The following is a 26,258-nucleotide window of genomic DNA, read 5'->3' as shown; positions in this document are numbered from 1 at the left end:
GTTTTATGGAATATTCGCTTCTCATTTCATATCCCCAAAAAAATAATTAATAAACTATTATTAATACCATAGTGAACCTTAATTATAGCATAATTTTATAAGTGATATGTTCCATAAGTATGACCAGAAGAAGGATAAGGGGACTAGAAGTAAAGTGCTCTAGCATTGGTAATAGATCCTGGCACTAGTGAACAAATTTGAGGATTTTATGCCACCGCTTCCCACGCGCCTACACTAGAGAGAAACAAAATTGGTCGAGTTCCAAAAACATTTCCTAACCCCTTCCCCTCAACCTAAAGCCGTGGAACACGGACGGGGCTCCTTGAATCTAGTTCGGCCGTCTACCGCCACGAGCGTCTCACGTTTTGGAGGGAAAACTCAGAAATCGCTACCAGAGGGCCAACCGTTGGTGTCTTATCAAGAATATTCACTTTCGCCAAGTGAAGAATTTGGTTACCTCGATACTTCTAGTCCCTTATCTTACTTCTGGTATGACTACACTACCTATACTTCGTAACGCTAGAGACTTGTAGCTCAAGCTAGTTCAAGAATGACGACGACTCGGTTTTGCAGTCCATCTTCCTATTTAGTTTGCATTACGAAGCCCCCTTTGAGAGCAGCGCCACACCAGGCGTCGCTTTACCTCGAATCTATGACGTTTCACCTACGTCATGACAAGCTCTCAATAACTAGTGACAAACTTATGGAACGCGTCTTATGAACTTGTGATTATAATTGTAGCTTCCTGGTGGCGAAGAGGTTAGCGTTGCGGACTTGCACGCCTCGTGGCGTGGTTCTCACCGTCTCTAGATTTAGTATTTTCTAGCTAAATTTGGCACTCTCCAGTCCCATGACCCACAACTTGGTCTTGACGTAGATACCGACGCAATATATTCGGGTGCACCAAGTAATCATAATAATAATCTAAACTTTGTCTATGAAGGGATGTCCACCCTAAGCCTGTGGTTTGTTTACAGGTGGGTCCCTTTACATTGCATAGAGGGGGGGGGGTTGGCTAGCCCCTATGCCACAGCTAACCTACAGAGCCCTATACTAACTATTACCGTTAATCTCTGCAAGTTTTGATGGAAAGGAGAAACCGGGTTAGACCGCGGAGGAAAACTCCTTTTATCAAGCGGGAGAGAACTTGCAAACTCTACGCGGAAGGATTTGTACCCAAATTTTCACCCGGTGCCACAGTCCGGGATACCACCCGGGATCCTCGGAAACAGTAATAGTAAATGGACACCACAGAAAACATTTAAAACAAAGCGCGGCTCCAGTGGATCCCCTACAAGTTGACTTTCCTCCTGAACTCCGGGTTTAGCTTGGCGAAGGCTAGTGGGCGGGATTTATAAGTGCACTTATAAAAACTGAAGTTCGTAAGGAAAGTCAACTGGACCCGCGCTTTGCTTTAAAACACGAGACCTTCATGTCCTCTTTGTGCCCGACTCCGATCATCAAATAAATAAAAAAAACCCATGTGATCACGATAATGGTCTTGAAATATAATTTCAAGTTATCAAATTCTTATTTTTTATAAAACTTTATCTAGGCCTACTGATGCTGAAGTTCTCATAGCATCCTCAACTGCGCTCAAGGTTAGTTTGAGTGTCTAGACCGCCGTGGAAACGCGTCAGGTGCCGCGTTATTAGATAATCATTGCAATATAAAAAGAGACACGAAACTTCGGAGGAGTCCTTGTAACTTTAACGTCTCAACCATTAAGGTAAGTTGCTATTGCTTGGGGCGTTTATCTATGGGGTGCTCCACTGCACTCAAAAATGCATATTGAGTGTTTGAGTTTTGGCCGAAGTATACAATACTTCTCTTCGAGAGAAGTTTACCACTAAGCGGGTTTTTTTTATTTTTTTTCTCCGTGTGGGATGACGAGCTAGACCCAACCAACAGATAAACAAGTTGGCTTGGTCTCGTGTCCATTTAAGGGATAGGATCACGAGACTAACAAATTTGACAAATTTCCATCTGTCGTTGAGCGACGTAAACAAATCTCCCATTTTTCTGAGTGGATTTGCGTCTGACTCTTGGGGTAAAACAGGTTCTGCGCATGGCAAAATCAAGCCAATCAGGTTATCCCTTTCTCACCTCAAAACCCGAGAACGAGATCTGAGCCGTTAGAAAAATTCAAAAGACTTGTTGGTTGGGTCTTCCCAACATCGGAACATTTGGAGCAAGGTTACTAAACCGAATCACATGCGCGATAAATAGTTCCCCCTCATCACTACTCTATTAGCCCCTAACTATTTGGCAAGGCACGCTTGTTAATTTTTGTCCCACGTCAAGACAATCAAGGTTTGTGGGTTGATTTCCGGGGATTTAGTACCAAACAGTTATAGAATTCACCCCATAGTGCGATGCCCATAATAAAGTTTGATGAGTGGGAAAGCAAACAAAAAGAGGGTGAGCCTGGGAAGAATGACATTACGCAACTAAATTATTAAGAGCATACAGAGTGTCATCCTTCTTCCATTATCCCCTTCTGGTTTTGGTAATAAGCAAGCAGATTGGAATCGCCAAAAAAAACAGTACTGACGCGCTACGGTATCGTGGTGACTGTGTAATCATTTTGATCGTTCTGTTTCTCCTAAGAATAAAAAAACAAAATGCGTTCCCAAACTATTCTACTTGCCGCTGTTGTCCTCGTGGCTGGTTGGGCTACCGCCCAGGCCATTGTTTGCCGACCCGGTATTTGTGACTTAGTTCGTTGCAATTTAGAGTCCGAAGAGAACTGTCTTGCAAGGAACGGCAAAATTGATCCAGTAGGAGGTTTCTGTGGTTGTTGTGCAGCCTGCATTGTGGAATTGGGTAAGTAAAACTTCCAAAAGCCGTTTTTCTTTCAGCCGCTCTGATCTGCTCCGAACATGCTGTCGCGATGTAATTTCGAAACATCCCGGAGCAGTTGGAGCTGGCAGCCCTTTAACACTTAGGAAGTTAGGTGCGACAACGTTAAATCTAACGAATTATCTTCCAGGATTGGGAGAGAAATGTCCCTTCACCGGCATCATCGGTGGTACACCACCAACCGTCCGTTGCGCTGAAAACCTCATTTGCCATCCTAACCAACGTGTTTGTGTTACTTTGGAGTCCTTGATCGAAGCTTAATTTCGTTCATTTAATACAAACGTTTCCATAAAGACGACTAATTAGTACTGTAAATTTGAAATAAAGATTATATTTGATGTGATTTTTCTTCGTCGTACGTTGCTTTAGTGTTTAGAGAGACTATTTAGTTATGTCCAGTGATAGAGGAATTTGAATCTCGCGCGCCGGCTAAAGTGTTGCCCTGGAAAATTTGCACTGAACGAACCGTAGACCTACGGGCTGTGTCATTCTGGCTGAAGAATTAACAAATGTATTAACCTCTATAAAGTAGAGGAGCGAGCACGGAGGCCGTGAAGCAGCAACAAGGAGCTAGGAGTAATCTCCGGTACTGGAGATCAAATATTATTGGTAATTAATAATCGTTAAATTATCATATTTCTGATCGATTAACTTTTAATTTAAATAGATAATTACGTTCATTATTAGACTTAAAGTTAATTATTAAGTGAAATTTTGTTTATTTTGTTGCGCGTGATATTTCCTAAGCCTAACTGTGATATTTGTGATTGTGGCCGTTATCTAGGCGTAGTCTCTAGGTGATTTTTGTGTTTATTTGTTTAAGCCCTCCTTGTTGAAAATACTTCAAAACGCCATGGCGAATGTTTAAACCCTTGTTTCTTTTTAAATTTTATTCTTTTTATGATTTCCTCCTTCATAACGCGGCTCTTAATGACTTGTCGTATTAATACACAATCCCAAATTTAATCAAAATCTCAATGGTCTTTAAAGGGAATCTAAAGCATTTGTAAAAATCCGTTTAACACATGCTAAGGCTTATATGTTAATGTAACTAGCGCCACTTAAAGGCGGGTGGGGGTGTCAGGTTTCTCCAAAAGCTGTAGACATGAATTTATTCACCAACATGAATAAATTCATGCTGTTGAACATGGTGTCAAAATGGTTTTGCTAAATATCGACACCAGGGGTCGCGTTTATTTGAAAGACGTCGAGGGAATGGGCAAGGTTAAAGCTTGGACGAACTAGCGTAATTGGAGGCGAAAAGAGGGTGTTACATGCTTGGCAGCATAAGTTACCCACTATGCTGTAGTTTACTTGGGCCTAAGATTGCAGCGCCATCTATCGCATACCTTAGCCACATCGTATGTTTGAACATTAAAAAAACTTCGCTATTTTGACACTAGATGCCACCCGAGGAGTAGGCCCGCGCTAACGCAAAGTATGCTGGGTGTTTTAAGCTGCCAATCATGTGTAATAGCTTTTTGCCTCCAGTCAAACTAGTTCATCTAAGGTAAAAGGAACTCCAAGGAATATACATCGGCGGGTGGATAAAAATTCTTTGGAATACGTTACAGGCATCACATGACACCAAGATTCTAGGACAATTCAGGTCTGGACACTAGTCCTGGTTTTCGCGAGAATACAGCGCCAATTCCCTGAAGTGCTAGTTTTCAAAATAAAACCGAAATCAGATCTATGTAGTTTTGATAAGACAAACGAAGTTTCTTTGAATCACGCCTTTATTCGGTCACGTGCCTCTGACGTATTTAAAATAGTTTTTTTTTCACCCGCCACTGCCAGCCTTGGAGTCCTTTAAAATGAATCCACTTTATTCGCTATCGCCAGAAGTTAGGCTTACCTCGGGATTTCGTGGAGGGGAGCAACGGGAAGTAATTAGTCTGTCGTCTGCTGAAGTACATATTTTTGGCCTTTGTAGCAGACAATAGACTAGTTTCTTCCCGTTAGTCCGTTACTCCCCTCCACGAAATCCCGAGATAAGCCTAACTTCCGGCGATAGAGAATAAAGTGGATTAAAGTCGCGGGCGTAAAGGGATAAAGATGTAACGATAAAGTTTTGTTGAGTTATCCTAATGTTTTTTAACACCCTTAATCAATTAAAAATAACATTAATTTTTCTACTTCATTGTCCCTTTAATTTTCTCTGCGTCATTAGTGCCATCTACCGAGAAAATGTGAAATAAACTTTCGTGTTGCGCGGGAGGTTATGCGAGTGGGTACGCAACCCACTAATGAGTCCCTTCAACAATCTATTTTTAGGAATCAGGGCTGTGCGGGTCCAGATTTTTCGGTGTGTCGGGTAAACTTCGGGTAATAGAAAATTTTACCCGCCGCAGCCGCGGGTATCGTGTCCAATTTTCAAATACCTGTCCTCGGGTCGTGCAAAATGCCCAAAATGAGCTCCCTCGGCTCCAATTCGGGTCTCTTTGTTTTTCATTGTACAGTCCAATTAAAAGCTAGATTTCAAAGCCGCCCACCCATTATCCCCCATAGTTACGTAATTCATTAAACAATATTAATTTATAACGGCTGCGTTCAGTAACACTCATCAGGAAAAACATCGATGTTTGGGAAAATGAAATCGGTGTTCTTTTGACGTCATGATGACGTTGCAGTTGTTGAACGGCACAATTTTGTGTAATCGATGCTTTTCAAAATGGCGACGATATTATGATAACGTTACTGCAGAGGCTTAAATAATAAATCCGAAATATTTACAAAGATATTGTACTTCAATTTATCAATTAAATCAAAATTCTGTCAGAATCCATTTTTTACCGAAATAATATATTGCTTTTTTTAGTATTATTATCGTTAAGGATAATATTGGTCAATTCTACAATATTTTAATTGTCGCGGCGCAAAATGACGAAATTTACGTCATGAATCCGATGCTCATCAAAAAAACCTCCTCTCACAGCCGATTTTTCTGATGGGCATCCGATGAGCATCATGACGTCACGCCCAAAGACGCGAAAAACCGTTCAGTAAGACATCGATGTCATCATTTAGTCATCGATGTTTTTGATGCCGGTTACTGAACGCAGCCAACTTGTTAGTAATTATATTATTTTATTATGGAAGGTAGAATTATTGAAACACGCGCGGTAGCCCGTCATGAACTGGACCCTTGGGGATTTTGTCAGGCTTGGCAGCGGGTATTGGCAAAGGCTTAAAATTGGGACTCGGGTACCCGTTCGAGTCCTAAAAAATATGTTTCTGGTATCGGGTCGGGTACGCACACACCCCTGATTTATATTAATTAGATGGTACCAATGAATTTGCGATAACAGGGTTCATACAAACCTGGAAAATCAGGGAAATAAATAGTTGACAAAACCTCAGGGAAATTTCAGGGAAATTTAGAATTTTTAGTAAAATTCAGGGAAATCTGCGTCAAACAGGGGCCGAGTAATTAAGCAAAATGTTCGTAAACATCCCCTCCATAGGATTAACATTACACTATACTTAGGAGGCTCATAACTGTGGTTCTACTAGAGATCCGGGGATATCCTTTGATTATGTTATAGTCTTATTTGCCCTACCCCTCCTTCGTTAACATTTGCTCCACAGGGTACTCCATATACGGGTAAAACCTAGAAATCTCAGGGAAATTTTTTTTTCCAAAAGTTGTATGAACCCTGGATAAATAACACGATCTAAGACTAAACTTTTAAATGAGTAATAAACTGCTTGCGAAATATTCCAATAAAAGCATTAATTACTTTTTAAGGTAGATATATCGAATCATCCAAGCGATCAAACACCAAACATTATAATTAAAATGGAAAAACGGGTGTTAAAATCCAAAAAATCATCGGCTAACGTAGTGGTCATCAAACTAAACCAAAGAACATGCGCTTCTTCTTCTTCGAATCATAGCGAGAAAGACGAAAATACAACAACCATAAACGCCGAAGATACGTCACAACCCTTGAGGGACGAAGAAAATCAAGATCAAGAAACTGGTGTCCAAGATGTGGACCAGGAACCTTCAACGTCAACTGAAACCGAAATGGTTCTGGGATCTACAACGGGCGTCGAATTCAACGAAATCAAATCCTTAGACGATTTACGTTCCAATTTTATCGAATACCAAATTAACGTCAGTAATTACGCCTTCGAATGGTCCGTATCGAAAAGTAATCGCTCCGTTTACGTTCATTACACTGGGTCGAGTTCGAACGACGTAACCGGACAATTGACCGTTGAAATCAACGCCAATTTAGAAGTCAGCGTTAAAGTAAACGGCGACATCTACCTTGAAGCAGATCACCCAGTTACGATGTCGAAAACACGTCCAAAAAATTTAAAGACCTTACAACAACTTTTGGAATTTTTAACGTTCCTTCGAGGGTTTAAAATTTGTACGGGAAACCGAGAACCTGAATTTAATAAAGAGATTAAAAATGGCTTCCTTAATCGATATACGGGGGCAGTACACGCCGATACTTGCGTTAATTTGCATAAAATGCGCTTTGCCGAAAGGTGCAAACCATGCGAGGCCTATCGTAATAATTTCCAGCGTAATATGAAGCGGGCCCAAACCAATGTTGCAATTGTCAAGAAAAGTAACCTTAAGGAAATGAAGAAAAACGAAGAGGAACGCGTCTTGAAAACGCATTTGAAGGAAAAAAAGCAAATGATGAGACAGGTGGCGCGTTTGAAAAAAAAGGAGGCTCGTATCGTGGAACGGCTCAAAAAAAGTGACGCTGAAATGCTGGAAAATTATCGGGGAATCAACCTTTCAAAAGCCAATTTCTTAAAACTTTTAATTAAATATCACATGAAATGCGATAAAATTAAACTTTTAAAATCGTTATCCGCCAATAGATGGCATCCCGCCATTATAAAATGGTGTCTCAACTTTTACAGTTTATCGGCGTCCGCTTACGAAAATCTACGTAACGTTATCATGTTACCCGCGTCGCGAACTCTATCTAATTACTCCTCGGAATTCCCGACCAATCACGGCTTCTCGCCGGAAGTAATTTACGAATTACGTCAGAAAATCGACTTGGACGATATGGAGGAACATCACAAGTACTTCGCTTTAATCGTTGACGAAATGCAGACGACAAAAACCGAAACCGGAAGCGATTCGGAAGACGAATACGAAGCGGACGTCACGCGTGGTTCTTCGCGCAAAACCCTTCCTGATTCGCGAATAATGGTCTTAATGGTACAAGGCTTACTGACGAACTTCAAGCACGTACTGGCCTATTTTCCCGCCAATAATATGACCCCCGAAGAACGACAAATCGTGGTCTTTAACGGCATTAAAATCTTGGAGAATAACGGCTTCAAGATCCTGACTGTCATCTGCGACGACACACCCATCAACCTGAAGTTCATCAAACGAAGTACCAAGTTGGACATGGAAAAGGGCGTCTACCATCGCGTCATAAACCCTTTTGTCCCGCGGAACGATCATCGAGAGATTTACTTCATCTGCGATCCGCCTCAGTTGATCAAGTCCGTACGCGACTGCTTGTTTAACAGCGGCGCAAATAAGTACTTGCATTTATTCCAAAAGAACGGCAAGTACATCATCTGGGCGCACGTCCGCGAAATGTACAAGAAGGACAATTTGGCCCGCATTAGAATGTGTCCCAAGTTAACGACGAATCATATCAAGTTGGGACCCGCTTACGTCCGAAGGGTGACGATGGCCACCCAAGTTTTAAGTAATTCCGTGGCCAACGCCATTGATAAACTAATGGGAGAAGACGCCAGTGAAACGGCCATGTTCATTCGATATTTTAATCGATTTTTCGATATGCTCAATACTAGAAAGTACGCGGCGGGAAAGACGAGCAGAAATCAGGATTTGGATCCCTATACGTCCCTGGATGATTGGAGGTTTGAGGTGAATATCGATGCGATGAATCGCGCCTATAGGGGCGGATTACCAAGCTTCGGGTTTAAAGGGAGGGTGAAGTGGAAAATCAAGTGATTTTTTATCGATTCTTATACTAATTATAAGACCATTCTGCATAGTGAAACATTCAGGAAATACAGTCTCCGAATGATTTTAAAATTACAATTAGGTTCAGATTTTAAGGGTAATTTGTAATAAGCACCTCCGACCAATCGCGTAACGCCATGCCTTCCTGTTAATAGAATTCTCGTAGCATGCTGTACATCTAGCGCCACGATTATCACGTCGCACGCAAATTTTATCAAATCTCGTGATAAATTTCATTCGACACGGAACGTGCCACGAGAATTTTGTTAACAGGAAGGCAGGGCGTTACGGGATTGGTCGGAGTTCCTTATTTCAAATTATATTTAAAATCTGAACCTAATTTGAATTTTAAAATCACTCGGAGATATTTCCTGGAAGTTTCACTATGCAGAATGATCTTGTAATTAGTAGAAGAATCGATAAAAAATCACTTGATTTTCCTCTTCACCCTCCCTTTATAGGTTATGACCCCCCTAGTGCCCCCTCTATAGGGGGTGACTAGAATTGATTTAAGGGCCCCAATACTGGGGTGTCCATGGTCAACGCGTTTTTTGGGTTCTATAGCCAGTCAGACCTTAGAAATGTTTATATCGTGAACAACTATGGATGATACTTCGATTTTTTTCCCAATATATCGAAATAGTAATCTTAAAAATATCGATGTATCAAAAATCGATATTCTCCAGTTTTTCTATGTATCGTCGAGAAAATATCGATATTTCGATGTATATCGTCGAGAAAATAACGATATTACGAAGTATATCGTCGAGAAAATATCGATATTACGATGTATAACGCCGAGAAAATATCGATATTTCGATGTATATCGTCGAGAAAATAACGATATTACGAAGTATATCGTCGAGAAAATATCGATATTACGATGTATAACGCCGAGAAAATATCGATATTTCGATGTATATCGTCGAGAAAATATCGATATTTCGATGTATATCGTCGAGAAAATATCGACGATATACATCGAAATATCGATATTTTGATGTATATCTTAGAGATAATGTCGATATTTCGATGTATATCGTCGACAAAAAAGATATTACGTTGTATATCGTCGAGAAATAACGATATTCCGATGTGAATCGTCGAAAAAATATCTATATCTTAGAGAATAATGTCAATATTTCCATATTTTGTTGAGAACAATTAAGGTTGGGATGAGACGGGAATATATAAGCCGCGGTTGTGACCGACTAGTCTTCTATAGATCCCCATTTAGACACATGAACTTGATGGTAGTAACAAATGTATATTGGTTTTTAAGTGGCTGGAGGATCAGTTTGTGGGTTACCTGAACGACTGGAAAGTGGAGATTAAAGAAGCCGATGTCAGCAACGACGAAAAACGAAGAATGATTATGAGCATGAACACTCTCGACCCCGTCATCGCTACAGGTAAACAAGTACAATTTATTATGGGCATCACACGCACTCAACGTTATTTATTTACCCAGTGAACGATTTAGACCTCAGTAACCCAACTTGCATGATGATTTAGGCCTATTTTGTTGCGAAAGAAAGGTAGCGTTTGTTAGACGCAATCAACCCTTGGATGCCAATAGGTCTAAACACCACCCAAGTTCTGTAATATACGGATAATGTGGGTTAGAGTGTGCTAATGCTCTGTTCACGCAAAAAAAGCCCCTGTATCTATAAACATGACAGCGTTAACGTAAAGGGAATTAGAAGCTTCGTTTGATAGAATTAATTTCTGCGAATTCAAAAATATCAAGCTTTTAATTCTCCGATTTCTGCTTATTGCCTTGGCAATATGCATTTGAAAATGCTTCATATGAAATTATTTGAAATCCTCTTTTTATGAAAGGCTAAAACGTTTCCCGCAGTCCGACGTCACAGATATATTTTACACGTGAGATGGTGCCACTCTCTCCGCTATCAGACCCAGAGTTTAGACTGGCGAGAAGCTCGAGACGCCGCCTATAGGATTCCCGCGCTTTTTTTCCCCTCACGTCATAGTGATGTCATCAAACGGGCGAACAAGCTCGACAAGACAAAATTATTGATATATCGAAACTGAGTTTTCGTGATTTTTCAGTGGATTTTAAAAATAGAAACTTTGGTTCACTTATATTAAAAACTTGATATTTTGAAAGTAGAGACTCGAAAGTGTAGCACAATACCACTTTTGTGCTAAAATATGATATGAAATTGTAAATTCGCATTCCCTTTAAGAGTATTTAGTATTTTGGAAATTGATGGGAAGAGTGCGTATTACTGCGTTACTTTTGTTTCATCAAAGGTTCATAGATAAAAACCAAAAGTATACTTTGTTCAGGTTGCCTATCCTTTGGCTGTAGACGCCGTGAAAACTATTGTTATTACGTTACTCATGATAATATTAATTATTTTTAGTTCATTCCATCGTTGCGGTTGTGAAATTTCTGCTGAGCAAAGGAGCGCCTTTTGTCTGCACTGATAAATTTAACACCGATCTTTTGGAGCATCGCTACGGCAAATATTGGAGAGCCGATGTCAACAGATAAAATTTTAAAAACTGTCGCGTCAAATTGTATATTGTAATTAATCATGGATTAAACTTTCTGGTTTGCACTTCAATATAACTTGTGATGAATTAAGTTTAAGTTCAATTAACACGCGATGACCCTATTATTCCTATAAAATCTATATCTATATAAATCGAAGTCCTGACTGACTGACTGAGTGATAATCAACGCCCAGCCCAAACCGCTTGCCCTAGAAGGCTGAAAATTTGCAGGAACCTTACTCATGAGTAGTAGGCGCGTACTAAGAAACATTTCACCCCAATTCGCCGCCATCTTAAAAAATGACGCCCAGAAACGTAAAACAATCTTCTCTATGCAACAAAGTCGGCGCGTTTCAACCGATTTCGCAATTATTTAGTACACTGCTTTCCTTTATCCTATAGACGGGCTGAATGGTCCTTTGGGTTCGATTTGTTGCCATCTTTTTAAATGGCGGCCACAAATTTAAAAACCCTTCTTTATGGAATAATGTAAGCCTGAAAAGTAATAAAAAATGCATCCCTAGGGGCTGACGGGCAACGCCGAGTGCCTTCTCTCCTAGGGTGCTACAAAAATATCAGTCATCAGTAAAATCTACCCATTCTTTATATCATTTTGATGAAAGTTCTTATTTCACATGAGCGACGCCGCGGGTAACAGCTAGTTTTATCAGGGAGGAGAGACTTGAGAGGGAGTGTTAAAGTGAATAGGCGCGTTCGTTCGCTTCGTGGCTAAACTCGTCTCTCTCTCTTTCTGGCGCTGACTCGGGTTCTCATCGCGGTGTCCGCGCGCATGCGTCAAATTTAAAAACCGGCTTTGAACTAGAAGGGGAAGTTCGTGTTTGAATTTCTGCCATGGGTAACTATAAGAAGTGTTGTTTTTAAATTGTTCAAGTAACCTATAAGTTAAAGGTGTGCGGTTAACCGTCTCAATCGAATAATTCGATCGAATACCGAACCGAATTATTCGATCCGGTATTCGATAAACAAATTTTCACTATTCGATACGAATATCGAATACCGAACTGACTATTCGGTTAAAGTTCGACTGCCATAAATTTAGGTCCTTGGCACTAGAGACCACCTTCTTTTAAAAAATATCATCGATATTTTATTTGTCCTCCATCAAAAACTACCAGCAAGTGCCTAGGAAAATATTAAGAAACACTTGACCACCATTGAGGAAAGATATTTTGAAATTTAGCTCCTAAATGTTTTTCTCCTTGCTTTGTATTAACTATTCGCGAATATTAGGGTTACCACCCGATTTATCGCCAATAGTTAAGTCTAGTATTCGCGAGTATTAGGGTTAACTATTCGCGAATACTAGGATTATCTATTCGCGATTAATCGGTAAGAAAAAAATTTACCAAGGCCTAACTATTCGGTATTCGATTTGGAATAAACTATTCGATTCGGTATTTGATATGGAAAATTTTTTAGTATTCGATAACCGGTTCGATACCCAAAAAGTGGTATTCGCACACCCCTACTATAAATATTTAACAAGCCCTGACATGGGAAATATCGTTTTCCAACCATTTCCCAAACCAAAAACAAAGCTTGAAATTTTTTGAATGTGAATAGAAGCTAGTGGAAGCTAATATCCATCTTTTACATTTTTCTATCTGGGTTTTTGGCTTTGGAAACGCGTGGAAGGATATTCCTTTCATATATTTTTAAGCGAATACCTTGAATCATTCCTACAACCGTTACAAAAAAATCTGGCATTTTTATTAAGCCTCGGTTTCCTCCCAACAGACGGTGATTGTTGGTTGAACAGAGTGGGGCAGCAGTCGATGGAAGCGGAAGCTGGCGGCAGAGAGAATTTAAAAATTTTTAAATTTTCTCTGCTGGCGGTAGTAAACGACGTCACTCGCGCCTGCGCGTTAGCTAAAATTGTGGAACGGAGATCCTACCACCACTTTCTTTCCCATTTGCCACTGTATGACGGTTTTTTTAGCATTAGATCAACACTCCGGTCACTCCCTCTAACGTTCCTTACTCCCTGATGATATGAATTAAAATATGTTTTGTTTTTCTTGTCCGGTATGTAACAGAGTGAGCCAAAAGTTAAGTAGGTCTTAGGCGGTAGTTAAAGGTTTGACACTAATCGGGTTACGTCATTCTCTTTTAGTGCAGTTAGAGATAATTCAAGTTTAGTTAATTAACAGTCATGCTGGCGAAGTAAGGATATTGTTGAGAGAATAGTGTTTACACACTAGCATAAAAAGTAATGCTTTTTCTAAGGGAAGCTAACCCTAAAAACGGTAATTTAACCGTACAAATGGGTGTCAAATGTTATCTACACGGGCTTACTGACCTGTATAATAACTCTTTTTGTTACGTTTGAATAGTTCAATAGTTTAAATTTTAACGCATGCAATTTCTTGTCTATCAAGTCAAATAAGTGAGTATTAATAGTCGTCCGATCTCGGAGAGGCAATACTTTAGCTTTACCAACTTGTTTTACCTTGTGCTGGTATGTTAAAAATATTTTTATTTTCAAAATATAACAAGATGGGCTAGACCATAATTAAGCCACATCATCTACGTATACTCTCGCTGTCCTTACTACAATAATTACACTTCTAGTAAAATATCCCCTAATATACCGGTCAGGGGGAATAATGGTAACGTGAATCACACCTCTGGACCAGATTATTAATTGCAAATCTATAGGAAAACAATGGCGGGACCAGTCCGGATTAATTCCGACGCTGGTTCGCGGCCTCTATCGGGTTAAGCGTCATCCTAAAATTTTAAACCGAAACATTCAAACTCAAAGCAAGCATATAAAATAATCCATGCATTCCGAATGCGACGGCAATATAAGTAAAAGATCAATCTAGAAGTCCATAACCACAATTATTATGGAAATTGGTTGGAAATACTCTTTATTATAAAATTTTCAAAAAGTGTTCCGAGTTGGATGTGATTACCCTACAAGTGAAATTGAAATAATTTGAGGTTCTTTCAAGTTGAATGGCAATATCCTGGTTTCGTTTCAGGACTGGACGCCGTGTTTCCAGAAGACTATTTTGGTGTGGGTGCCGTGCGCCGTCTTATGGCCGCTTTCTATACCACTTTTCAAAAACTTCAAGCGAAAACCTGACCCCTTTTCAAACCTTGACATGAACAAAACCGTAAGAAATACCAAGGATTGCCAAGCACGCGTGACGCAAATCCGAGTGTTTTGCAGGTTCTAGCTCTGTTACTGGCGTCCTTAAACGCCTTCCATTTGGGAAGACAACTTTATCTAGGCGACGTCGAGACTCTCGACGATTTGGACACAGTCATAAAGTTCGCGACTTACGTAAGGATTTCCAAAAAACTTTTGGACCAGAGATCAGGTTTCCACCTGAATTGAAGAGAAAACATCGGTCTACGTTGCAGGTGTTGGCGGTTTTCCTCTTCATCTACGGTCGCCGAATGGGAACAGTTTCTTCGGCAATTCAACTCTTGTTCTGGTTTCTATCGACAATCTGCGAAACCAATACTTACAGATCCGCCATGATGAATCGCTCCTTCGAAGTGAGTTACCAGATTAACAAGGCAACTCTCAATTTACAGTTTTTAACATGAAGTGGCAGGATATTCGAGATGACATCTGTGGCTTTGTTACGGAGACATTGGGGTGCTCTCTCGTCATAGCCACCCTTGTGCTGAACACAATAAGTGACAGGCGTCCACTGGACAAACAGGACTTTGAGGAGAAAGAAAAGCCATTGGTAAATAAGTCTATATGAAAAACTATTATGATCAAAGTGACAATGTGGTCTTTTGGATCTTGTTAGAAATCGCCGGAGGAATGGGCTTCTTTCTCCTCGAGGATGTCCTATTCGTGGATGGACAGGTACGAGCTCACCAACAAAATGCACGACCTACCTCCCTCACTTCGTGACAAGTTCTCATTAATGAGTGACAAACTTATGGAACATATCTTATGAACTTATGATCTAGAGGACCAGTTTGGAAAAATCCTTAATTCGAAAGTACATGCCCCCAACATCCAAATTCAAGTACGAATACAACCAGGAATTACAATACAGACGGAACAGATGAACTCGCCAACGGTTCATGATGGACCACCTTTCCTCCAGGCAGAGTATCAACGTAATTGGCCATATGTCTAATCAGCGCCACTAGCGGATGGTCTGAAAACTACTCCCATAGAGTCTAGGTATATTTAAGCGGGTTTGCAGAATTTCCGTCAGATGGCGCGGCGTTCGAGCCACCTGGCTATGATTCTGGGTTCACGGGTAGTTGAGCAGTTTTCAAAAGAGCGTTTTGGAATAAAGCCGTTCCCAAAACAGCGGTTTGCAAAACCGCGTTCAAGCAAAACCGCGGTTGCTGTTTCCGCCCAAACTGTGATTGATAGGGAGGGAAATCTCTATTATATTAAGTATATAGGACAAAGAACAATATTATGAAAAAAGGAGTAATGTTATATCGGAAGTAAATATAAAATATATTTTTTTGGAAAAAGCATATTATTTTGGGAAGTTATTGAAGATAAACAACAATATTTTGGAAAAGGCGTACTTTCGTACGCTCAAGATATAAACGCTGTAATCAAAATGCGCTAAAACGAGAATTGGCTATAATGGCAAACGCGTTTATGAAAAAGCCGTTTTGGACAATGCTGTTTTGATAACACGCCCAATCGATAACATACCATGATTCTGTAAACCCTCTTAAATATACCTAGTCTCTATGGGAGTAGTTCTCAGACCACCCGCTAGTGGCGCTGATTAGACATATGGCCAATTGGACGCTAAAGAGAAGAGACCGTACGCATCGCGCAGTGTGTCAAACCAACGCCTACGATATAAATATCGTAGGCGTTGGTCAAACCCACCCACGAAGTCCAGATCAACAAGTACCGGCAGTGCCCAGGCGCTTTCAAACGAAACGGTAACTTGAAGGCTAACGTTAGTCCACTAATCTAAACAAAACAATGTAACATAAACCCATTCAGAAATAAAAAGCATCTACATACAGAATTAAATATTTAAGAATCGACAATGTTCTTTTCAAAATGACTCGTTATCTGGAAATATTTGTAACTCAATACGCGGGTAAAGATAGTTACGCGTCTGATACGAACGTTTACATTAGAAATAGAAAAGTTCCTGAAGTTTATGTTTGAGACGACAGCCTGCTTTCGAGATTTACTAGTACATTATATGTAATTGGGTTCATACGCACAAACACACGTCGCTCTGTTATTAGAGTACCGTATCATCGACGCCCTCCATCACCGTCTAGTGTACTGGAACTAAACTAAACACATGTTGTTTTCAGTATAGAGTGTGAAACGTTTCACTATTGTACAGCGTTAGTTTTACGTCCAAAGGTATTGCCTCTTTATTCGGCAAAACAAAATGACATCCTTACCAACTTTCAATGAATTTTGTCAATCGAAATTTTGGGTAAGTAAACGTTCGTTAAATGGGTATTTGTACGTCCATTAAATGGGTAACTATAAGTCCGTTAAAGGGAGGGTGAAGTAGAAAATCAAGTGATTTTTTTATCGATTCTTCTACTAATTATATGACCAGTCTGCATAGTCAAACATTCAGGAAACACTTCCGAATCGTTTTAAAATTCAAATTAGGTTCAGATTTTAAGGATAATTTTAAAGAAGGACCTCCGACCAATCGCGTAACGCCTTGCCTTTTTATTAACAAAATTCTCGTGGCATGTTCCATGTCTCGTGCCACGATTGTCACGTCGCGCGCGAATTTTATCAAATCTCGTGATAAATTTCATTCGACACGGAATCATTCGGAAGTATTTCCTGAATGTTTCACTATTAAGACTGAAGAAATGATAAAAAATCACTTGATTTTCTACTTCACCCTTCCCTTTAAATGAGTAATTAAGCGTTAAATGAGTAATTAAGCGTTAAATGAGTAATTAAGCGTTAAATGAGTAATAAAACGTCCGTTAAATGAGTAATTAAGCGTTAAATGAGTAATAAAACGTCCCTTAAATGAGTAATTAAGCGTTAAATGAGTAATAAAACGTCCGTTAAATGAGTAATTAAACGTCCTTTAAATGAGTAATTAAACGTTCGTTAAATGGGAAATTAAATGTTAGCCAATCAGGGCCGCCGCCAGGGTAAATTTTTGGTTGGGGGGGGGGCGGTAGGGCACTCTTTTTAAAGACCGAAAAGGTTGCTAAGATAAAAGGTTTATACATAGCTTACGTCAACGTTCGAAGTCTAAAATCACACCTTCGCATGATGTTGATATTGGTTAGATAGTTCTCGTTTCGGTTTGGAATTTTGATTTCCCAACTTGTTTAAAATAAAAATATTAACCTAGTTGAAAGTCAATTTAAGCTTTTCTCGAATTAAAACCGTCCCATTCCAAATTATGTGTTTCGAATACGCCGTAACCACGATGTTTGCAAAAGGGTAATTTTCTCTCTTGTTGTAAGTTCGAAAGGGGCTTAAAATATTAGTAAAAATTCAATGTACAAGCCTATAAACATAATGGGAAATTGCCGTAAATACTCGATATTATATAATTTGCAAAAAGTCTTCCAAATACGCCATTACCCCACTAGTGAAATTCAAGTTGAATGGCACAATCCCGGTTTATTTTCAGGACTCTAATCTAACGTGGTACACGGATAATTCGGACTTGACGCCGTGCTTCCAGAAGACAGTTTTGGTGTGGTTGCCGTGCGCTGTCTTATGGCCGCTTTCTATACTACTTTTCAAAATTTTCAAGCGAAAACGTGACCCTTTCTCAAACCTCGACTTGACCAAAACGGTAAGAATTAGAAGTAAGCTGTGACAAGCACGCGTCACTCAAATTCAAGCGCTTTTCAGGTTCTAGCTCTGTTACTGGCATCCTTAAACGCCTTCCAGTTGGGAAGACAACTTTATCTAGGCGACGTCGAGACTCTCGACAATTTGGGCACAGTCATAAAGTTCATGACTTACGTAAGGATTACCAAAATATGTTTGGACCAGAGATCAGGTTTCTACCTGAATTGAAGTGCAAACATCGGTCTACGTTGCAGGTGTTGGCGGTTTTTCTCTTCATCTACGGTCGACGAATGGGAACAGTTTCTTCGGCAATTCAACTTTTGTTCTGGTTTCTATCGACAATCTGCGAAACCATTACTTACAGATCGGCCATGATGAATCGCTCCTTCGAAGTGAGTTACCAGATTGACAAGGCACCTCTCAATTTACAGTTTTTAACATGAAATGACAGGATATTCGAGATGACATCTGTGGCTTTGTTACGGAGACATTGGAGTGCTCTCTCGTCATAGCCACCTTTGTGCTGAACACAATAAGTGACAGGCGTCCACTGGACAAAGAGGACTTTGAGGAGAAAGAAAAGCCATTGGTAAATAAGTCTATATGAAAAACTATTATGATCAAAGTGACAATGTGGTCTTTTGGATCTTGTTAGAAATCGCCGGAGGAATGGGCTTCTTTCTCCTCGAGGATGTCCTATTCGTGGATGAACAGGTACGCCCTCAACAAAAAAATGCACTCGGCTTTTGGTTCAACTTTTGTTCTTTTTATGAACGACACAGTTTTATGTGGAAGGGGTGGAAGAAGACACTAGAACCCTGGGACGTCTACGATCTTAGCATTTCGGACAAAGCCGCGACTGTCAAACGCAAGTTTGATAAATATTGTCAATACACATCAATCCACCGGTAATAAACAGGCTAATCCGTGTAAGCTCATGGTGATGGCTTTACACAACCATAAATTCTTACAGAAACAGCGACAACATCGATGGTGGTGACCAACTGAAACGAAATGCCAATTTCATTGGGATGGCCTTGTTTAAAACTGTCTGGCCCTTATTCTTGGGCGGAGCGTTGTTGCAAATTTCTTCCGACGTTGCAGGTTCCATGACCGCTCCGATACTCAGGTTGCAAGCTCATTCAAAGAAATGTACGTTACCAAGAAAGCTGTTGACACACAATTTTTCAGATGGATACTCGAGTATTTGTCAAGTGACGAACCGCAGTGGAAGGGCGTCTTCTACGCCTCATTATTTGGACTAGCCGGGGTGGCGCAGTCTTTACTGTTGGAAGGCAGCGCCTACTTCCATACAAAACTAGGAGTTAGGCTCAAATCACTAACAACGTACGCGCTCTACAAAAAGGTAACAAGCTATGGTGTGACCAATTTATAGATAAATCTTTTCGAACACAACTATTCTGGGTTGAGTTGCAGACTTATCCTTAGGTTATTAATTACCAAGAAGAGGACAATGAAAGTTTCTTGTATCGTTAGACGCTTCGCTTGTCGAGTGGCGCACGAGGCGAGCTTTCGATGGGTGCAATACTCAACACGATGTACATCGACACGGAAAGATTTCTATTATTGATCCCAAACCTCGGCCCCATTTGGTCAGTGCCGACGCAGGTCATCCTCTGCACGTTCTTTTTGTATCAGGAATTGGGTTCCTCAGGATTGGTCAGTTCCACCATAGTGGTCGTTTGCCTGCCCCTCTCTTACTTGACCTCGTGGAAAATTAAGAAATTGCAGGTCAGATAGTTGAAAAATAAATATTTGAAGTTTTGAAAGAAGAAATCGTTGGTTTTAGGTGAAATTGATGAAAGTGAAGGACCAAAGGATAAAACTGACGAGTGAAATCTTGAACGGGATTCGCGTCTTGAAATTCTACGCTTGGGAAAGATCCTTCCAAAGAATGCTCGAGAGACTGAAGGAAAATGAAATAGTATTGTTGAGGAAGCAATTTATTTTAACACTAGTATCAGTATTCATGAATTACGCCTTAAACTCGACTGTAAATATCGATTAAATAACGTTAAAAATTAGTCATTTTTGCACAATTTCCCGTCTCTCTAGGCGATCCTGGCAAGTTTTGCCGTCTTCGTGCTGAGTGACGATGACAACGTTCTGACTTCGGCGAAAGCCTTCGTCTCATTTCAGTTGTTTCGGGCGCTCTGTTTGCCAATAAGACATTTTGGTGACTCGATAAACGCTATAATAATGGTAAAATATCAATTGACGTTTTCTACTATTGTTATGTTTGAAAACTCTCTTGAAATATTCGCAAAATCAGATCAAAGTATCCGTTTCGAGAATAAGTGGGATTTTAATGAGCGACGAAAATGAAGAATATAGGCTTCGAGTCCCATTCGACGACGGAAATTTAAGTAGAACCGAAAACCGTTTTCTCTCATTGAATGCGGAAGTAATTTCGTCTTTATTGGTAGGTATCGAAGTCACGAAAGGCGCATTTCGTTGGAAGTCGGAAGATGTGGAATTTCTGAAGGACATCGACTTGAAGGTGTCGCGCGGATCTCTGGTGGCCGTGATGGGTTCCGTGGGTTGCGGAAAATCTTCGATCTTGTCCGCTCTGCTCTGCGAGATGGAAAAGGTGACAGGCGAAGTCAGGGTGTCGGGCGCAGTGGGATACGTCAGTCAACAACCCTGGATAAGGAACACCTCACTCAGGAACAATATCCTCTTCGTGGACGACATGGACGAGGAAAAATACGCTCGAGTGATCAGCGCCTGCGCCCTGCAACCCGATCTCGACAACCTGCCCGCTGACGACGAGACGGAGATCGGTGAAAGGGTAAGTTCCTTCAAAGACTGTTTCTTGGCGATTAACGTCAACATTCCCATATTCAGGGAATCAATTTAAGCGGTGGTCAAAAGCAAAGGGTCAACGTGGCCAGAGCCATTTATCGAGATGAGGACATCTATCTGTTGGATGACCCCTTGGGTGCGCTTGATGCGAATGTGGCCAAACATCTCTTCAATCGAGTTATCGGCCCAAACGGATTGCTTCGAAACAAGGTTGGTGCGAAAAATTCTATATGTCGAACAACGCTCAGCTATCAGCATTCATGTTCATCCATTTAGACAAGAATTCTAGTGACGCATAATGTGACGTTTCTGCGAGAAATGGACGAGATTTTGATTATGAATAAGGGACGAATCGTCGCCAGAGGGAGTTACGACGAACTCACGAGCGCGGGAATGACCACTGATTACTTCGCCCATCACGACAACGAATCTATCTTCGAACCTACGGAAAGGTATCAGTGTTAGTACGAGGGATGAACCGGTATAGATAACCAGGGCAGATCTAATATTATATTTAACATTACAGCAACCAAGGAGAAAATACAGTCAGCGTAACTGGTCGAGTTAAGCTGAACTTAAACGAGAAACTCACGAGCAAGGAAGTGCGCAAAAAAGGCAAAGTACGTATTGCTAGCCGAGCAACTAAAGTTCGCTAAACTCGGCACCTTTTTTATTCGATCTTTCCATGTTCTTAAACTTTTCAGACCTCACTATCAGTCTACAAAAATTGTTTGAAATCTTTTGGATTTTATAGTTGTATGATAGTGATGGTTGGTCAGTTCAGTTCGATAGCACTGACTCAAATCATTTCTTATTGGTTGTCCTTGTGGAGCGAAGACCGGAAAGAAGGGCAACCAGTGAATCCGCATTTAAGAACCATGCGTTTAACGGTGTACGCCTTGTTAGGATTTACCCAAATAACGATAAGTTGCTTGTTCGTTTTTGTTTCTAACCTGGCCACTCTTCGCGCCATTCGCGCTTTACACTCGGATATGCTGAGGGCTGTTTTGCGTTCGCCTTTGTCCTTCTTCGACAGTACACCGACTGGACGTCTTCTCAATCGCTTCTCACAAGATATTGATGTTTTGGACAAGCAACTGCCCGATTCACTGAAAGTATTTTCTTTCAGTATTATACAACTAGCTCTTACTTCCATTTCTATCGTCATCGGTATACCGCTTCTCATCCTGCCCCTGATGGTTATCGCAACTGGATTCGTGTTTCTTCAGGTAAGAGTGCAGCCTGCGGCTAACTTACGGCAATTAAAAACAGATGGACATGAATGAATGGTGCGTGACTCTTCTAGGGCAGCGCCTCTCTTGCGCCACCAATGTTGAAACTTTTTCGACTCAAATCATACCCTTAACATGGTGTACGAGTAGAAAAGTTCGGGAACTTTCCCGCTAGGGCCCCCGCCCCCCAGCAGCATTTCCTATCCTTTTTGTAGTCGGTTAATTGTCGGTACAGGCGGTTAGTTGTCCAAATCAGTTAATTGTCGGTAAACGTCATCAAACCACCGTAAGTCGGATACTCGACTCAAAACAGTACGTAGAATCTCCACCAGCAAAAAATAGTCGGGCCGACACCAAATTTGATCAATCGGCCCAATAGAGTTATTGGACTGTCGGTCCAAAATACTTCATGTCCAGTTCATTGAGAAGTCGATGAGCACTCGGATAAGCGGGCTTAAAAAAGACTCAAAACTAACTTGTCTACCGACAGGCGGAATATTGGATTACCGTCACTAAACTGACTCGAAACTAACTTATCGGGCAGCCGTCAGAAAAAGAGATGCGCGTCCCTAAACTGACTAAATGTATTTTCTGAATGGTATTTATGGGGCGCGTCACTACACCGACTTGAAACCCTTTCGATGTAGTGAACCCTCTGTATTGGGACATACTAGGGGTTGATATACTTCCGTCCATGTGCATTCTCATGATTCAAAAGTTTTATAGCGCCGGCGTCAAAAAGTGATACGGAAGGCAAAATTTTAGCGCCTTGCATTTCCCTCTTAATTATATCTAAAGGGTCTATTACTCTTTCTCTATTAACTTTGAGACGAAAATCAAGATTATATTAAATAGTAAGTTAATACTATACATTTTCTTCGTTAGTTACATTGTGCGTTACATCGGTTTTAAGAAAAACAATTGAAAATTTTTGAGACACATCTCTAAAATTGAGGTTTGAAGTGCAGCGTATGCCACTTGTTTCGCCTCACAGAAATCGGTAGTATAAATGGGTTTCGAATCACAGCTTAGAGTATGAAAGTTAGCTATGGAGGAAACACGCCATATGGAGACTAGATGTTTCTCATAACCATATACCCTACCCAGCAGCAGCAATCAAGTCGGGCCGACAACAAATCTGATCAATTGGCCCAGTGGAGTTATCTGACTGTCGGTCCACAATACTTCATGTCCAAGACATTGAGTAGTCAATGTGCCCTCGTAGAAGAATCCAGCGACCTTCAAGCCAACCACAATCTAACTTGTCAAGTTACTGTATATTGTATTAGCGTCACTCAACCAACTCAAAACTGACTAGTCGAGCAGGAGTTAGAATAGGAGATGAGTGTCACTAAACCGAGTAAATATTATTAGTCGGTTTAGTGACGGCATCTCCTTTTCTAACTCCTGCTCGACTAGTTAGTTTTGAGGCGGTTTAGTGCGCGAATACAATATTCCAAGTGTCGCTCCACAAGTTAGTTTTGAGTGGGCTTGAAGACCGCGTTATTCTTATCCGAGTGCGCCTTGACTACTCAATGACTCTGACATGAAGTATTGTGGACCGACAGTCCGGTAACTCTATCGGGCCGATTGACCAGGTTTGGTGTCGGCCCGACTAGTTTTTGCTACTGGGGGCGACAATTCCGGTGGGGTGGCGTAGCGGTTAGCGCTTTCGCCTCGCAGCAAGAGGATCCCGGGTTCGATCCCGGACTGTGGCACCGGGTGAAAAATCTGGGAAGAAATCCTTCTGCGTAGAGTTTGCAAGTTCTCTCCCCGCTTGTTAAAGGAGTTTTCCTCCGCGGTCTAACCCGGTTTCTCCTTTCCATCAAAACTTGCAGAGGTTAACGGTAATAGTTAGTATAGGGCGCTGTCGGTTAGCTGTGGCATAGGGGCTAGCCACCACCCCTCTATGCATTGTAAAGGCGTTAGATAAGTGGCAATAAGTCGCAAGATGACTTGGTCCAAGTAGCTAGCTGAACTTTAACTGGCGATGCCATAAGAAGAACGGGGGTTTTAGCCTATCATTCCAGTCCATCGGTGTTTTAATGGTCTTAAGGCTAACAAATGTTCTAAAAAGTTGCGCGATGTGCGAATGCCCGAACGTGCGGCAAGTCAGCGAAAAGTATCTGAGTTTTTGAATTGAATGTAGCGCTTTTTCGTGGCGAGCAACGTGCAGTTGAGAAGAATTTACGCGACGAGGAACTCTTTTCTCTTCTCACACGCCTCCGACTCAGTGGCTGGAACGACGCTCATCAGAGCGTATCACGCCACCAACAAATTCCAGGAGCAGTTTCTTGACTTAATCGACCAAAGTATGGCCACCTATTACGCCATGAACATGTGTGAAAGGTTTGTGCTTTGTAAGAGACACAACACAATTCCAACTTTGAAAAATCTTCCAATTTCAGATGGCTGACTGTCAGGTGCAATATTTTGAGTAACGTCTTAATGTTCTGCGTCTCCCTCTTTTCAGTTTTCACCAAGGGCCGGGCATTATCACCTGGAACTGTGGGATTTGTCATGACGAGTGCGAACTTGGTACGTCGAAGTTTACTTCACTTAAGCTAACACCGATACTAAGTGAATTATTTAACAGCTTATTAAAAATCTGAAATTAATGACAAGTTCGTGGGCTTCTCTCGAAACGAATATCGTGGCTGTTGAACGAATCGTCGAATACTGTCAATTAGAGACCGAAGGCAACTGGGACAAACCAGAGACTCTAGTGCCTCCTAATTGGCCAGAACGTGGAGAAATCATATTTCAGGATTACAGCACGAGATACCGCCAAGGATTGGGCTTGGTCTTAAAGAATATCACCGTCATGATTCAACCGGGTGAGAAGGTGGGCGTGGTGGGGCGGACCGGGGCGGGAAAGTCCTCCTTGACCTTGGCGCTCTTCCGGATGATCGAGGGCGCGCAAGGTCATATCGTCGTGGATGGAGTTGATCTGTCGACAGTCGGCTTGACAGTCTTGCGATCGCGAATGGCCATCATCCCGCAAGATCCCGTCCTATTCTCGGGCACGCTCAGACTGAACTTGGATCCCTTCGGACAGCATGATGACCAGCGTCTGTGGTCCGTCCTCGAACAATCGCATCTGAAAGCCTTGGTGACGTCTCTCGGGCAAGGTCTCGATCATCCGGTGGCCGAAGGAGGTAGCAACCTGAGTGTCGGACAACGTCAGTTGGTCTGCTTGGCTCGCGCCTTGCTCAGGAATAGCAAGATATTGGTCCTGGACGAAGCGACGGCCTCGGTCGACATGGACACCGATGATCTCATCCAAAAGACCATTAGAAAGGAGTTCGCTTCAGCCACCGTTATCACCATCGCCCACAGAATAAACACCATCATGGACTACGACAGGTATGTCATATCCCGTAATAATTATAAGTTAAACAAAAACGTCACGCTGAAAACGAGGCTGCGCTCGATTGCTAGCTTTTGCAGCTTCATCGAAAAGAAAATACTTAAACGTTACATAGACTTAAGATTTAAACCGTTCACTGTGTAAAGGTAAAACTCGATATGTATGGTCAGTACTTTAGTAAATATCATGAAGGCGCCACGCGCCAAAACACATGAAGATCCCGTGTCACCTATATAATTTCTTGGCCTAACTAACTTAACTCGTAGTTAATGGTATCCCTTTAAGTGTACAATTACCGACTTATATTCTGATTATATTTTGACAGGGTGATGGTTTTGGACGATGGTCAAATTGCTGAGATGGATTCTCCGCAAACTCTGTTGAAGAACGACCAGACGCTCTTCTACAAATTGGCCAAAGACGCGAAACATTAACTTTCTCTAATTATGGATCGACCTTCTTAAGTTGTTCCAATGACAATTTTACTCGAATAAAAGACGTCAGTGTAATTTCACTTCAGCGTGTATGTAGCCTTTGAATGGATGGCTCATAGATAAAGCATTTAATCTTGTAAACTGACAGTAATGGACAGTAAAGCCACGATTCTAAATTCTGTATTATCAATTTATAGTTATAAGTTAAGCTGAAAAAAAGTGGCGTAAGGTTTCAGAGTGAAAC

At 41.2% G+C, this 26,258-nt stretch overlaps 4 protein-coding genes across 8 annotated transcripts; all 4 read left to right on the top strand.

Annotated features, from left to right (window-relative positions):
- Window positions 1-1,062: 1,062 nt before the first annotated feature.
- Window positions 1,063-3,207, top strand: LOC149712179 (uncharacterized). The gene is made up of 3 exons (XM_089845022.1): window positions 1,063-1,729; window positions 2,611-2,826; window positions 2,993-3,207. The coding sequence occupies exons 2-3, from the start codon at window positions 2,625-2,627 to the stop codon at window positions 3,121-3,123; spliced, it is 333 nt and encodes a 110-aa protein (XP_089701148.1). The 5' UTR covers window positions 1,063-1,729; window positions 2,611-2,624; the 3' UTR covers window positions 3,124-3,207.
- Window positions 3,208-3,340: 133 nt separating this feature from the next.
- LOC149712178 (uncharacterized) lies at window positions 3,341-11,447 on the top strand. 3 transcript variants are annotated; one of them, XM_089844973.1, is made up of 4 exons: window positions 3,341-3,471; window positions 6,614-8,749; window positions 10,131-10,260; window positions 11,239-11,447. In XM_089844973.1, the coding sequence occupies exons 2-4, from the start codon at window positions 6,665-6,667 to the stop codon at window positions 11,367-11,369; spliced, it is 2,346 nt and encodes a 781-aa protein (XP_089701099.1). In that variant the 5' UTR covers window positions 3,341-3,471; window positions 6,614-6,664; the 3' UTR covers window positions 11,370-11,447. The 3 variants fall into 3 exon arrangements, with proteins under 3 accessions (XP_089701099.1, XP_089701104.1, XP_089701094.1); XM_089844978.1 differs by having other exon boundaries at window positions 3,377-3,471; window positions 6,618-8,749; XM_089844968.1 differs by lacking the exon at window positions 3,341-3,471 and adding an exon at window positions 5,884-5,934.
- Window positions 11,448-14,384: 2,937 nt separating this feature from the next.
- Window positions 14,385-15,469, top strand: LOC149712177 (ATP-binding cassette sub-family C member 1-like). 3 transcript variants are annotated; one of them, XM_089845019.1, is made up of 6 exons: window positions 14,385-14,514; window positions 14,571-14,684; window positions 14,765-14,902; window positions 14,956-15,099; window positions 15,166-15,224; window positions 15,332-15,469. In XM_089845019.1, exons 1-6 carry the CDS (start codon window positions 14,503-14,505, stop codon window positions 15,354-15,356), a joined length of 492 nt encoding a protein of 163 aa, XP_089701145.1. In that variant the 5' UTR covers window positions 14,385-14,502; the 3' UTR covers window positions 15,357-15,469. The 3 variants fall into 3 exon arrangements, with proteins under 3 accessions (XP_089701145.1, XP_089701142.1, XP_089701136.1); XM_089845016.1 differs by lacking the exon at window positions 15,332-15,469 and having other exon boundaries at window positions 14,962-15,099; window positions 15,166-15,320; XM_089845010.1 differs by lacking the exon at window positions 15,332-15,469 and having other exon boundaries at window positions 15,166-15,320.
- A 1,205-nt stretch (window positions 15,470-16,674) lies between these two features.
- LOC149712176 (ATP-binding cassette sub-family C member 1-like) lies at window positions 16,675-26,190 on the top strand. The gene is made up of 22 exons (XM_089844954.1): window positions 16,675-16,803; window positions 17,986-18,153; window positions 18,213-18,326; window positions 18,407-18,544; window positions 18,604-18,741; window positions 18,808-18,866; window positions 18,935-19,060; window positions 19,126-19,281; window positions 19,344-19,518; window positions 19,650-19,904; window positions 19,963-20,166; window positions 20,229-20,375; window positions 20,446-20,539; window positions 20,600-20,964; window positions 21,021-21,188; window positions 21,255-21,430; window positions 21,505-21,598; window positions 21,683-22,207; window positions 24,360-24,559; window positions 24,619-24,748; window positions 24,807-25,576; window positions 25,906-26,190. The coding sequence occupies exons 1-22, from the start codon at window positions 16,756-16,758 to the stop codon at window positions 26,012-26,014; spliced, it is 4,359 nt and encodes a 1,452-aa protein (XP_089701080.1). The 5' UTR covers window positions 16,675-16,755; the 3' UTR covers window positions 26,015-26,190.
- Window positions 26,191-26,258: the final 68 nt, after the last annotated feature.

Source organism: Phalangium opilio, unplaced genomic scaffold (genome assembly GCF_054372755.1).
Source record: "Phalangium opilio isolate 3A_F unplaced genomic scaffold, DU_Popi_V2 ptg000009l_1, whole genome shotgun sequence".
In the NCBI taxonomy this organism is placed as follows: domain Eukaryota; kingdom Metazoa; phylum Arthropoda; class Arachnida; order Opiliones; family Phalangiidae; genus Phalangium; species Phalangium opilio.
The sequence above is the reverse complement of the archived record's forward strand: the minus strand, read 5'-3'. Positions and strand labels throughout refer to the sequence as shown.

Coding starts and splice junctions, on each gene's coding strand:
- LOC149712179 (XM_089845022.1), top strand. CDS start 2,625: ATGCGTTCCCAAACTATTCTACTTGCCGCTGTTGTCCTCGTGGCTGGT. Junction 2,827..2,992: donor AGCCTGCATTGTGGAATTGG/GTAAGTAAAACT, acceptor ATTATCTTCCAG/GATTGGGAGAGAAATGTCCC.
- LOC149712178 (XM_089844968.1), top strand. CDS start 5,899: ATGTTTTTGATGCCGGTTACTGAACGCAGCCAACTT. Junction 5,935..6,613: donor TTACTGAACGCAGCCAACTT/GTTAGTAATTAT, acceptor TTACTTTTTAAG/GTAGATATATCGAATCATCC. Junction 8,750..10,130: donor TGGATGATTGGAGGTTTGAG/GTGAATATCGAT, acceptor TTGGTTTTTAAG/TGGCTGGAGGATCAGTTTGT.
- LOC149712177 (XM_089845010.1), top strand. Junction 14,685..14,764: donor TCATAAAGTTCGCGACTTAC/GTAAGGATTTCC, acceptor TCTACGTTGCAG/GTGTTGGCGGTTTTCCTCTT. Junction 15,100..15,165: donor AGGAGAAAGAAAAGCCATTG/GTAAATAAGTCT, acceptor GGATCTTGTTAG/AAATCGCCGGAGGAATGGGC.
- LOC149712176 (XM_089844954.1), top strand. CDS start 16,756: ATGACATCCTTACCAACTTTCAATGAATTTTGTCAATCGAAATTTTGG. Junction 19,061..19,125: donor CAATACACATCAATCCACCG/GTAATAAACAGG, acceptor AAATTCTTACAG/AAACAGCGACAACATCGATG. Junction 24,749..24,806: donor TCATGACGAGTGCGAACTTG/GTACGTCGAAGT, acceptor ATTATTTAACAG/CTTATTAAAAATCTGAAATT.